Genomic DNA, 12,362 nt, shown 5'->3' on the forward strand with positions numbered 1-12,362 from the left:
AAAATATAAAAATTCTTCTTTCTATTAGTGAAAACTTTATTTGACTCTTATTTGCTCCAATGAAAATAATATGACAAAAGTAGCCTTTAATTCATCTTAGCATAAAAGCATATAAATGTTTAAGAGGGGTCATTTTATATACAGATATATATATGAATCCACCTAATTAAAGGGATTTTTTATATCATGTTTACACCATATGATTTTTAAATTGCAGAAACAAACTGTTTTGTCTGTATGACATGGATTTGACATACATGTATTAAGTGATGGGAAACACTCAAGGGAAACCTACACCACCAGGGAGAAGGAGGGCTCAGAAACGAGATGCTAGATACAGTCCAGGGTAAGCTGCTGATGAAGTTATAGTTGAAGGGTAACAATGGGACCAGGTAACTTTTATGGGATTATCTACTTATAAGATGAAACTCTAAAAAAAAAAAAAAAACAGTGACAATTTGGTGGGGCCATTGTCTTCTCCAGAACCACTGGCAGGAAAAAGACGAAACTTGTGCAGTCAGGGGTGAGACAGAAATCCAGCATATTGAAAAATGATTGATAATTGTCATCTCTACTAGCTACATAATATATGTATTTTTATTATTTTTGTAAATGAGACTTGTTTTCATTTCCATTCCCAAGTTAATTTTTCCAACCCATTTACTGCACAGTAATAAGATATAGTACACTATCCTGCCCTGGACCTATGTGTAGAGAAACATCTTGACAAACAATTGAAACCAAAATAAAGTTGTGTGCCCCGTAAAACTAACCAGATAATTAAGTGCGCTCAGACCCACCAATTTTATTTAAAAAAAAATGAAATACAATCCATATTTATTTTCAGAAGTAACTCTATATTAATAAAATAAACACCAAATAGTTATGACTGTTTTTCATCATTATTCTAAAAAAAATAATGAATTTTAGTCAATATTAAAAATCAATTTTATGACTAGAAATCATCATTTTTAAAAATAATGAATTTCAGTCTCACCCCTGAATGTTATGTGAAAACTTTCTGAGATGGTATTACTGAATTCAAGTATGTCAAATCATAGCCCCCAGGAAAGGGTGGATCCACAGTAGGGGATCAAAGTTTTACATGGGAATATATGTAGGAAAAAACATTAAAAATCTTCTCAAGAACAGATTGATTGATTGATTGTACATGTATGTTGTTTTATGTTCCATTCGAGAATTTTTCACTCATATAGAGACGTCACCATATACCGGTGAAGGGCTTTAAATTTTTACCTTTACTCGGCACTCAGGGCCATTGAGCAGTGAGGGATCTTTATCGTGCCAACGCCTGCTTGACACAGGCCCTCGGTTTTTAAGGTCTCATCTGAAGGACCCACAACTTTCACTTCAAAGTGCCGAGCGCATGGCAAAGGAACAGTTGCTACCCATTTTTTATAGACTTAGGTCAGTAGCGTCTGAGATTCGAACTCACGACCTCCTGATCACTGAGCGAGCACTCTACTGACTGAGCTACCGTGAACGGTCTCAAGAACAGTAGGGTCATGATGACTGATGTTAATATGTAAGCATTCTTGGGTAATGTAGATTAAGATTTGTTCAAATCATGACCACCAGGGGTAGGTTGGATTCCCCAGTAGGGGATCAAAGATTTACATTGGAATGGATAGGCAAAAATTAGAAAAATATCTAGTTGAATTGATACATGTACTATCACTTAATAATCCTCATGTAGTGCAAAATCAACTTTGCTCAAAAAAAAATCTCAAGGGAAGTTGGGGCCCCCATAAGGTGTCAAAGATTACATTGGATATATATAGTGAACAACTTGAAAATCTTTTGAAGAAAAGCATGTCCATGATAAGTGATATAACATGTAAAATGCAAGCAACAAAGGAAGTGCAATATTCAAAGTTAAAATCATTGTTCCAAGCAACAGGATAGGGCCATATATGAGGAACAAATTTTACATGTGAATATATAGAGAAAATCTTTAAAAATCTTCCTCTCACTTCTTAATTGTTCACTGCAGAGAGGTGATTTGCACACCATCAAGATCTGATAGAAGAACTGTGTATCAACATGAGGAAAGTACGGAAAAAGTTGTCCAGGATCAGAGGTCTCTATCAGTATCTCTCCACTCTACCAGTACACAGATCTCAACTACGCAGTAAGTACATGTGTACTAAATCTCAGATCTAGAACTGCAGCTAGGGTTTTTTACTTCTGTGTATAATTAAAATAATAAATAAGACAATTGACCCCACATTTCATTTGTAATTAATTTTTGTTTAATTGAACAATATGATCTCTATGTTAAGTAGCTATATAAAGAACACCACCTTTTAAAGCAGTTTTGTAAAGATGAGTGGCTAGGGACAGTGAAGCAGACTGCTTTCAAGCAGTTTACATGTATATTAGCATTTTTGAGATTTTGAAAACTGCTGGTATATTAGTATACAAGAACAGTGAAATAAATGCTAAGAATTTGAAGGAAAAGCAAAATAGCTTAATAAATAGCAATACATTTTGTTTTGGACACTTATAATAAGTAATTGTTTCACATAGTTTAATATTCAGTATTTAGAATGATTATTGTGAATGAGCAGCTTAAGCGTTTCTTTACAGTCTACTGACACGTCAACTATCTGTTAATGCACAAGCAGCTGTAGATTGCAGTTTAAAGGATGTGCGTTATGAAACAACCTCAGGAACCATAAACTTTTACTTACTAGCACGTCTTTTGCTGGATGTTTGCAGTGATGCTTTGAGGGACCTCCTGCGATGCAAGATAAGTGGAGGAGAGGGAATACTTACCAAAGCAATTTACCAAAGCAGAGACAGACTGAATCATCTTAGCAGCAGCCAGAAAAATTTAATCATGCCTCCAGACAACAAACTTGTACAATATGATACTCTTGACTTTACGTTGCTGTACACAATTTTTCGAAATGTGTGTCCTAACAAGATAGAGTCAGACGCAAAAAATCAGAAAAAGTGGGGTAAACCCCCACTTGATGGTGATAGCAGCCTCCTTGCTGCCCTTGAAAGAATTCGGCTATGTAGAAATAATTGTTTTGCACATGCCACATCTGCAAGGGTAGATGATATAGAATTCAAGAAGATATGGGAACAAGTTGAAAAATCATTGCAGAAAATAGATGAAAGTTTGGAACCAGCAATTGTTTCTATTTGCTACTTAGATGAAATGAAGAAATTAAAAGAAAATCCAATTATAGATCCTAAGACTAAACCCCTTCTGCAACAGTTGGCTGAAAAAGAGAAACAGTTGATGGAAAGTTATGAAATGTCAGGTTGGCTGTTTGCATATATTATTCTTCAGCATACACATAGTACAGTATAAATTCTATTCACTGTGTTAATATTTTTTGATAGAAACATATATTTAATCCAGTAGATAATCAATGGAATAATTACTCAAATATGCTATATGGATGGCGATAATTAAATCATTTTTTGTCGTTTCCCTTTTCTTGCAGCAGAGACTGATCGCCTTCTAGAAGATTTAATTGGCATTAGAAAGAAGTACAAGAAGAATATTTGTGGTAAACTAAAACTAATTTATTATATCTCACCAATTTAAGTACCTTGATCAATTTTTTTAAAATTGATAATATATTCATACCCACAGGCAAACACTGTTGGGGATATTTATGTATATATACAGGAATCACCATGTCCATCTGTGTACACATTTAGTGGGTATAGCGAAGTTTTTCTGGTCTCCCCTGCAAAATTCTTAACGATTCCTTGTAAGATTTTACAGTTATGCTGAAAACAGAGAGTAAATGTAACAAAATTTACCAGGCCACATCTCTCTGCCAGCCTGCTTATCCTTTATCATTCTATCCACCCACAACTTTTCTACTTTTTCCCATTTAACTTTTTAGCTCACATGAGCCAATGCTTTTTCATTAAAAAGTGTTGGATATTTGTCTATAGTTGTCATTTACTGTGTGTCATCTGCAAACCTTTCACATTTTTAATGTCTTCAGAACCACTTAGCTAATTTTAATCAAAATTTAAACTTCCTACAAAATACCCTTGGGTTAAGGATTTTGAGGATTTATATCCTCTTTCTTGAGGAAATCAGTGAGAAATAGAGAAAATATCAATGGTAGGGTCATTTTAAACCAGTAGGTCAGAAAAGACAAAGCTTATCAAAAAGCCCTAGGACTTTGATAAGGGCACAGTAGGTGGCCAGGACTGTATATTCAGCATCCCCATGTAGTGTGGATTCAAGTTTGGTTAGATCTGGACCCTTTTTGGACTAGGATGGGGCCATATAAAGGGGTTAAATATTCTGGAATATTAATTGAAAGATTAATTAGCACATTTGTAAGTAATTGTGTTTTGATGTTAACCTAATTTCTAATGATAAAGACTATAAAGATTAATTATAATTAGCACCTTTGTCTGCAAGTGATGTGTGTTTTTACTGATTGATTGTTGTTGGTTTGCAAGATTATATCACTAATTTGAGACACAAGTTTTGAAGTTAAAGTCAAATTTTAATTTGTTTTATTCAATAAGGTTGATACTTTGTAAAATGCATACTTTATTCGAATACATATGTAGTTAAATTATAATTCTAAGAAATAATGAAAGATAAGAATGTTTTGCTGAATTACAAGGATAATGTTTTGTCTTGTTTTGTTTTCTGTTTTGAAACTCAGATTGTTGGATAAAACCCTCATTCTGGCATTTAGGAAATAACTTTTTACTTCATATAGTTGTAGTTTTGCATTCTTGAGCATTACAAATGCAAATTCATTTTTTTTTTCTCAATTTATATTCATATTCATTTTACCATTACATCCATATCCCATTTTAATGTCAGGCATAATGATATTTTTTCTAAATAGGTGTAAGAAAGCTATTTTTCTGTATTATCAAAATGTTCTCTAATCTGATTTGATTTAGTGGTAAAATCTTTAATGAAATGTCAGGTACATTAATATTTTTTTTTTAATTTATTTTTCAGCATTCAAATCACAGTTGCCAGTACATTCCTACAGACAAAAGGATCCAAATATTGGTAAGTTTTTAACTCAGATTTCTCTCAATACATTATAATTTTGTCTGTATTCCTTACTCTTGACCAAATTGATTAAAAAACATTCATGATGTTTGCAAATGAACAATAACATTTTTAATCTAGAGAAAAAATAAGGCTAGGGTATATGAATAAAATTATTAGTAGTGAGAGTGCTGTGAAAATCACATATTTTCATGGGGACAAATTTTCGAGGCTTGATTGATTGTATGTTAATTGTTTTACGTCCCGCTCGAGAATTTTTTCACTCATATAGAGAGGTCACCATATACCGGTGAAGGCCTTCAAATTTAGACCTTTAGTTGGCACTCAGGGCCATTGACCAGTGAGGGTTCTTTATTGTGCCAATGCCTGCCGTGACACGGGGCCTCGGTTTTTGAGGTCTCCAAAGGACCTGCAACCTTCACTTCAAAGTGCTGAGCGCTTGGCAAAGGAACAGTTGTTACCTAGGTCAGTCGCGGCTGCGATTCAAACACACGACCTTTTGATCACGGAGTGAGCGCTCTACCGACTGAGCGACCATGACGGTTTCAAGGCTTGAGGGAAAAAAATATTTGTTCTGGGGATTTAATTTCTTGGTTAGTGAAGTGTTGAGTAGCTATGTATATGAAATTTTGCATTTCATGGTGGACATGAATTTGTAGGTCTCTTCATACCTCGAAAACAATGAAAATTAAACTCCCACAAAAATTAGTGATTTCTCAGTATCTTAAATGTTCTACTTATCCACACTAGAAAAGTCAGAGCAAATGTTGAAGGTATTTGACCAGAATAAACTTTTAGTGCAGGATGGACAGGGAGAGCGCACAGAGTGTAAAGCCTGAATGCTTAGAAAACAGAGCAAATGCTAAATAAAAGCTGAATGCATGGTGAAAGAAATTATGGAGATTTGATCATGCAGCAACCCGTATTTACATTCTGATAAATGTTTGAAAATGATGTCTTATAACTTATAATTACATTTGTGATTGATTTATTTTAACAAATATTTGGATACTATAGTTTGAAACCATGAAATGATTAATTTTACCAAACTTCAGCGGTATAAGTTAAATGTTTGAACACTTCGATCACTTATGACGTCACTATGAAATTTATTCGATCATTTATGACTAAACAATGAATTTATCATCAGGTGACAAACCTATTTTTACACAGACTTAAATACGCCTTGCTCAGAAAGTGTTATATAAGGGAAACATTTGCAAATGTAAATATGCATATATTTTTTATTTCGAGTTACGGTGTGGCAATCATCATGGATAAATTCTATAAAATTCTTTCTAAAAACATTGTTCCTCCTACAGTTTCAATATGAATGTAAAAAAAAATGATAAATGATTAAACTTGTAAATTTCTGTAAAATTGTTTCAAAAGGCTATTTTTGCTGCAGTTTTAGTTCGATTTCAATGAAACTTTTCAATAAAGAGACTAAACCAGGGAACATTATTTTTTATTAGCATTTTCATAATTTCAGGTCCATGCACTAACACAATTTTACTCTAGTTAGCTAAAGTTAGTAAATGCTTTAATTTGATACAATGATTTACTATGAAACTTTACTTTAGAACTTTTTCTGAGATTTGAAGCTCAAAATCTCCTAAAATCAAAACTAAACTGATGAAAAATTCGGAAATAATATGTGAACATACACGTTATAATGTCTTTTAACATAAAAAAAAATGTACATGTATGAATTCAAGAACATAAAATATAACAGTCTGAAATCTGCAAGTGCTACTTTTCACTTTCATTGTTTTGAAGATAGAACCAGTAAAAATGAAGTCTCATCAGTGACCTCTGATTTAAATTTTAATGTTTGAGGCACATTTTACTAAATTGTATTTATTGTTCTTTTTTCATGTTGTAGGTCAAACAGAACACTATTTGAAAGAATGTAAGATGGAAAACGAATTTTATGTGAAAACAAGTTTATTCTGTGAGACAGAAAAGTTTCTGAAAAAATATAATTGTGTCATAATTGTTGGAAAACCAGGAACAGGAAAAACGGGGATTGCAACACAGTTAATGTTCAAATATTGCGATGAATTTGTTGTTCGCAAATTGGATAGTCCTACCGATTTTCAGATGTTAGTCGATCCAACAATGAAATCTTTTATTTTCATTGATAACATATTTGATTGCACTGATGTAACTTTAAAAGACTGGTGGAAAAAGTTTGATTACATAGAAAAGTTTGTGTGTTCAAAATGTGTCAACCAGAAAGTCGTTAAGAGTGATAATGCCAGTGAGGACACTGAAGCAGAGGTTCCAGAATTCATAACATATGTAGTCATGACCACTAGACCACATTTGCTTGAAGCAGCAAAAGATAGAATGGATAAAACTCACTCTTTGCTGGAAAAATATGTTTTAGATATTGATTCAGAACAGTTTAGTCTAAGTGCTAGGGAAAAACGAAATATATTGGAAGCTAAATTTAAGTATGCAAGCCAAGTAAAAAATATCAAGGAAGAAGAATTTTCAAAAGAAGATTGGACAAGTATTTTTGAATCCTGTCCTCCATTTGGGTTTCCTTTATGTGCCCATTTATTTGCATGTGACGAAAGATACAGGAAAGATGGAACAAAATTTTTCTCAAATCCTCACCAGTATATGCTTGATGGACTGAAGGATGTTCTTAATATTCAACGTTCAAGACGCAGAGAGGCACTTTTTATTCTAATGCTGGTTTGTGATATGAAGAATACGAATGTGGCTTATGATGATGAGGATGAATGTTGGAAAGTCCTTAGTGATTTGGGACTTACAGATATTGATGAATTATCTTTAAAGAAGAAAGATGTTAAAGATCTGCCACAAGCTGCATCAGATCTTGAAGAGACGTATTTGAGAGAATGCAGTACACAAGGGTATATATTTATTCACCCAAGTGTACGAGAAGCTGTAGAAAATTACTTTATTCAAAAATACACACAAAAAGCTATCGAAATACTTCCTATGCATGTTCTGTCTAGAAAGTTGTTTGCAGAATGTTGCTCTGATGAACATGCACCTTTGATGAACCTACTTTCAGAACAAAGATTGGCTAAACGACTAGTAAAAGAAATTAATGAGGGGAATATTTGTGAAGTTTGCAAATTCCCTGGACTGAAAAACAAGAACTTTTCGGGTGTATTTTTGAGTGAAATTACACAAAATGCAGAAACTGTTAAAAATGTAATGAGTGTTAAGGATACTTGTGGATTTCCTTTTATGTATTGGTTCACAGCATATGCACTTCTTGACACAGTTCTTCAGCTATTAAAACATGAAATACTGGAGGAAGCATTAACAGAATCAGAAATTTTAATGCAGTATGGATATTCTCTAATTGCATCATGTGCCTCAGAAAAAAAGATTAAAATTACTGGATTTATTTTAGAAAAGTATTCAGGCAAGGGTATCCAAAATTTCTATGGAGATGAGAACTCCTCCTCATTAGGAGAACAGTCAAACCAGGGTTTTATATATCCTCTTTCAGAAGCACTAAGAGCAAGAAATGAAGAAGCTATACAACTCCTGATGGAAAAAGAAGCATGTTTTCCATCCTCAACATGGAAAGGATGGCCTTTTCTACATGCTTGTCACAATGAACCAAAAATATGTTGCTCAGAATTTCTTGAGGCTGTTCTTTCTTTTGACAGAAACGAAAGCCTGTTTGAAAGTAATGAAGAAAAGGGTGCCTTGAAGTATGATCAAATTAGAGGAACAGAAGAGACATTTCTCGAAAGTATAGTGTCAAAAGTTGAGAAGTCCATAAGGCTGCATCAGGAATCATGCCAAAGGATTTTATTATATTTAGTTCAAATTCCTGATTTGGAAATATCAGATGGTATTATACATGCTTTTTGTTCAATACCTGAAATCAAGCACTACTCAGAAAAGGAACGATTAAATCCATTAAACTTTGTTGATGACAATGGAAATACCATTCTTCATCTTCTTTTAAATTACCAAAAGAATCAACCAACCATGGCAGGGAACTATGACGATATTGCCCAACCTGAGGATGATACAGAAAAAGAAGACAGAGATGAAACGTTACCTATGCTTCCAGAGGAAGTAACTGGTGAATATCAACGTGATGTTGTCTTTGAGCGAATGGAAGAGAAAAGTGTTCACTTACGGACAATACGGAGATTTTACAAAAAAGGTGCAGACATTAATATGAAAAATAAGATGGGAGAGACACCACTAATAATTGAAATCAGCAAATTTTGTCCATCAATAGATGTTGTGAAAAGCTTGTTACATTATCAAGCAAATCCCAATGCTCAGGATATTTATGGAAGAACTTGTTTACATACGCTTCTTCTCCAAAATTATGAGAAAAACATACAAGTAGAGAAGTTTCTTGCTCTTCTAATAAAATCGGGGGCAGATGTTAACATGGTTGATAAATTTGGCAATAGTCCTATTTTGTTAGAGTTGAAGAGACAGAGGCCAAGGAAAGTTATTTTAAATCAGCTTATAGATGCACAAATAGACATGAGAATAGCAGACAGTAATGGAAAAACGGCACTACGTGTCGCATTATCAGCCTCCTACGAGAATGACATAATGAAAAAAGAAATTGTTAAAATCCTATTAAAATCGAAATCTGTGGACGTGCTTTCCCGTAATAAAACTGGGATTTCTGCTTTTAGATTTGCTTTGGAGGATTCGAATATCGAAGATAATATTTTAATACAGATTGCTCTCCACGACTCGTGTTGTTTTCCTCTCCATGAATGCATAAAAGAAGATGTCGAGGAAACCATTAAAATTGAAGGTATTACACAATTGCTTTCGACTGGTAATGACAAGCTTCAAATTTCTGCAAAAGATCCGGATGATCGGACCCTTTTGATTACTGCTGCTCAAGCTTGTCCACATATGCATAAACTTTTTGACTTTTTGTTGTCGAGAGATGTGCCTATAAATTCAAAGGACTCTTATGGAAAAAGTGCTTTGTTTTACTTGATGGAATCCGATGCTGAATTTAGCGCACGTGAGGCCTCGTTCAACTTGCTTTTGGCAAAACGACCTTTGGTTAATGATGAAATAGAGAATTTTGAATCACACTCACCTTTATTGAAAGCAATGCAATCTATGGTATGTAGATCATTTTTGTTTGACCCACTGGAATTTCCATCTGAAGCCATGGCAAACAAAATTACAACAGAGGAGTCCCCAAAGAAACATGTATCAAGAAAAGGTGGACTTTTTCCTGATCGAGTGTCAGATCTGAAAATTGAAGTTGTCCAGAGAATGCTTGATATTTGTACTGCGGACCTTAATTTCTCAGTGGATGAAAAGCATCGTACTTACCTTCATTATTGTGCGAGCTCTCGTTTAGCAGATAAACAAACACTTGCCATCTGCAAACGCCTTGTTGAACTTGGTGTTGATGTTGATCAAAAAGATAAAGATGGGCTCACCTGCATCGATATGGCATTTAAATTCTATGAAAAGAAATTTGACACTCTTGTTTTCTTAATGGAAAAAAGTACACATTTACAGGATTTGGACATAGATAAATTATTGGAACATTTGGCAGATAATGCTAATTTATATGAGAAATTGGTTCAGTATCTGATAGAAAACATATTTGAATTAAATAAGCCAAAGCGAAACTTGTTTCATTATTTGGCTTCAATTGGTTATTATGCCAAAGACCAACCAAAAGTGGAGCGCGAAGCAGTGTTTGATAAACTTCAAGAAAACTTCCCAGCAAATGAAAAAAATAAAGACGGGCAAATTCCGTTGCATACTGCAATTGAAAGTAATACAAGTGTGTCCTGTATTCGAAGCTTTGTGCGGATAAGTATATCGTATCTTGACGAGCGGGACTTTGAGGGAAACACAGCTTTACACTTGGTTTTGAAGTCGGACAGAGAGGATGTTGACGTACTTACAATAGTGAAAAAGATGCTTAAGTTTAAAGTTGATATCAATGCTCAAAACGACTTGGGTAGAACACCTCTAATGATAGCTGTAAGATGCGACAAGGATAGGACAAGTACAATAAAAGAACTTCTCAATCACAAAGAACGACCAGATTTGTTATTGCGTGACCGTGCCGAATTTTCAATTCTTCATCATTGCATAGACACGCCAAAGGATGATTTCACTGCCCATTGTATTCTGTCTATTTTTCTAGATTCAGGTCTGTCACTTCCAATAAAAACAAAAACACTTAAAGGATTAACTGCCCTTAATTATGCCGCAAAATATGTCCATTTTAGTCGCATATTGTGTATAATAAAGATGCTTCAGACCAAAGGCTGCTCAACTGAAGCTGTTGATAAAAAGGGACAATCGCCTCTCTATAATTCAGCGACTAATCTCAAAGGAGTAAATCCTTTAATTGTTCTAGAAAGATTACTGCGTGCATACATTTTTTTGATTCATGGAGATTCGGATATGAAAACAAACAACGGAGACAGTGTGTCTTCTGTGTGTGAAAAATTCGATTACATATCTCTTCAGGATCTTTTAGACATTGACATCATGGATTCTGATAAAGCATACGATATAATAAAACGAGCCTGGATTACTGTTTCAAGTGGACAGTTTCCTAAGAACAACTATGAACATATTTTCAAATTCAAAGATGAAAAAATAAAGTCATTGATTTTGGATTCACTGCCATATTTGTCCCATCGTATGTTAGACAATTTAAAAAATGAGGAACCGTTAGTGGATGATACCTGTCTCTCAAGTGTACCTGACCTTGAACATGCCCTGTCTCAGCAATAATGGTGTGACTTAATGGACATCTTCAGAATAACTTGCGTTGATCTGGATAAAATTATGTACACTGTATGAGACAACATAAGAAAAGGAACTGCAATATTGACGTTGAATTAACCAAAAAAAATCTTTCTTTTACATTTTGTTAATTTTTTGAATTTTTTTTTTTTTTTTTTTTTTTTTTTTTTTTTTTTTTTGAAAGGCAGCCATTTAATGTTGTTGATGAAATCATTACTTTTATGATATATATTTTTTTTCATGTTTATTGTGGATATCTGAATTTAATCGCTCATGTTATTAAGTGTAACTGTCAGTCACTGCCAATACGTAATGAAATAGTCTATGAAATACCTCCTATGGATTGCTGAAATATAAGTCATTTTTATATTAAAGAAAATGTTTTGGATACGACCACAATGACAACTAACCATATTTTCTATGTCTACATTCAAACATGAATAGGAATACATAGCAGGGAACCATACTAGAAGTACATTTCCGTAATATGAAGCAAGCTTTACTGAAAGTAAAACTGCAGAAACTCGTTTCCCTCAATCACACTTTA

At 33.8% G+C, this 12,362-nt stretch overlaps 1 protein-coding gene across 1 annotated transcript; it reads left to right on the forward strand.

Annotated features, from left to right (window-relative positions):
• Positions 1-269: 269 nt before the first annotated feature.
• LOC133204002 (uncharacterized) lies at positions 270-11,909 on the forward strand. The gene is made up of 6 exons (XM_061339791.1): positions 270-346; positions 2,015-2,152; positions 2,611-3,296; positions 3,483-3,548; positions 4,988-5,041; positions 6,930-11,909. The coding sequence occupies exons 1-6, from the start codon at positions 270-272 to the stop codon at positions 11,801-11,803; spliced, it is 5,895 nt and encodes a 1,964-aa protein (XP_061195775.1). The 3' UTR covers positions 11,804-11,909.
• The last annotated feature ends 453 nt before the right edge of the window (positions 11,910-12,362 follow it).

This window comes from Saccostrea echinata, unplaced genomic scaffold, assembly GCF_033153115.1.
Source record: "Saccostrea echinata isolate AGI-Se365-2 ecotype Australia unplaced genomic scaffold, CSIRO_AGI_Sech_v1 ptg000052l, whole genome shotgun sequence".
Classification (NCBI taxonomy): Eukaryota; Metazoa; Mollusca; class Bivalvia; order Ostreida; family Ostreidae; genus Saccostrea; species Saccostrea echinata.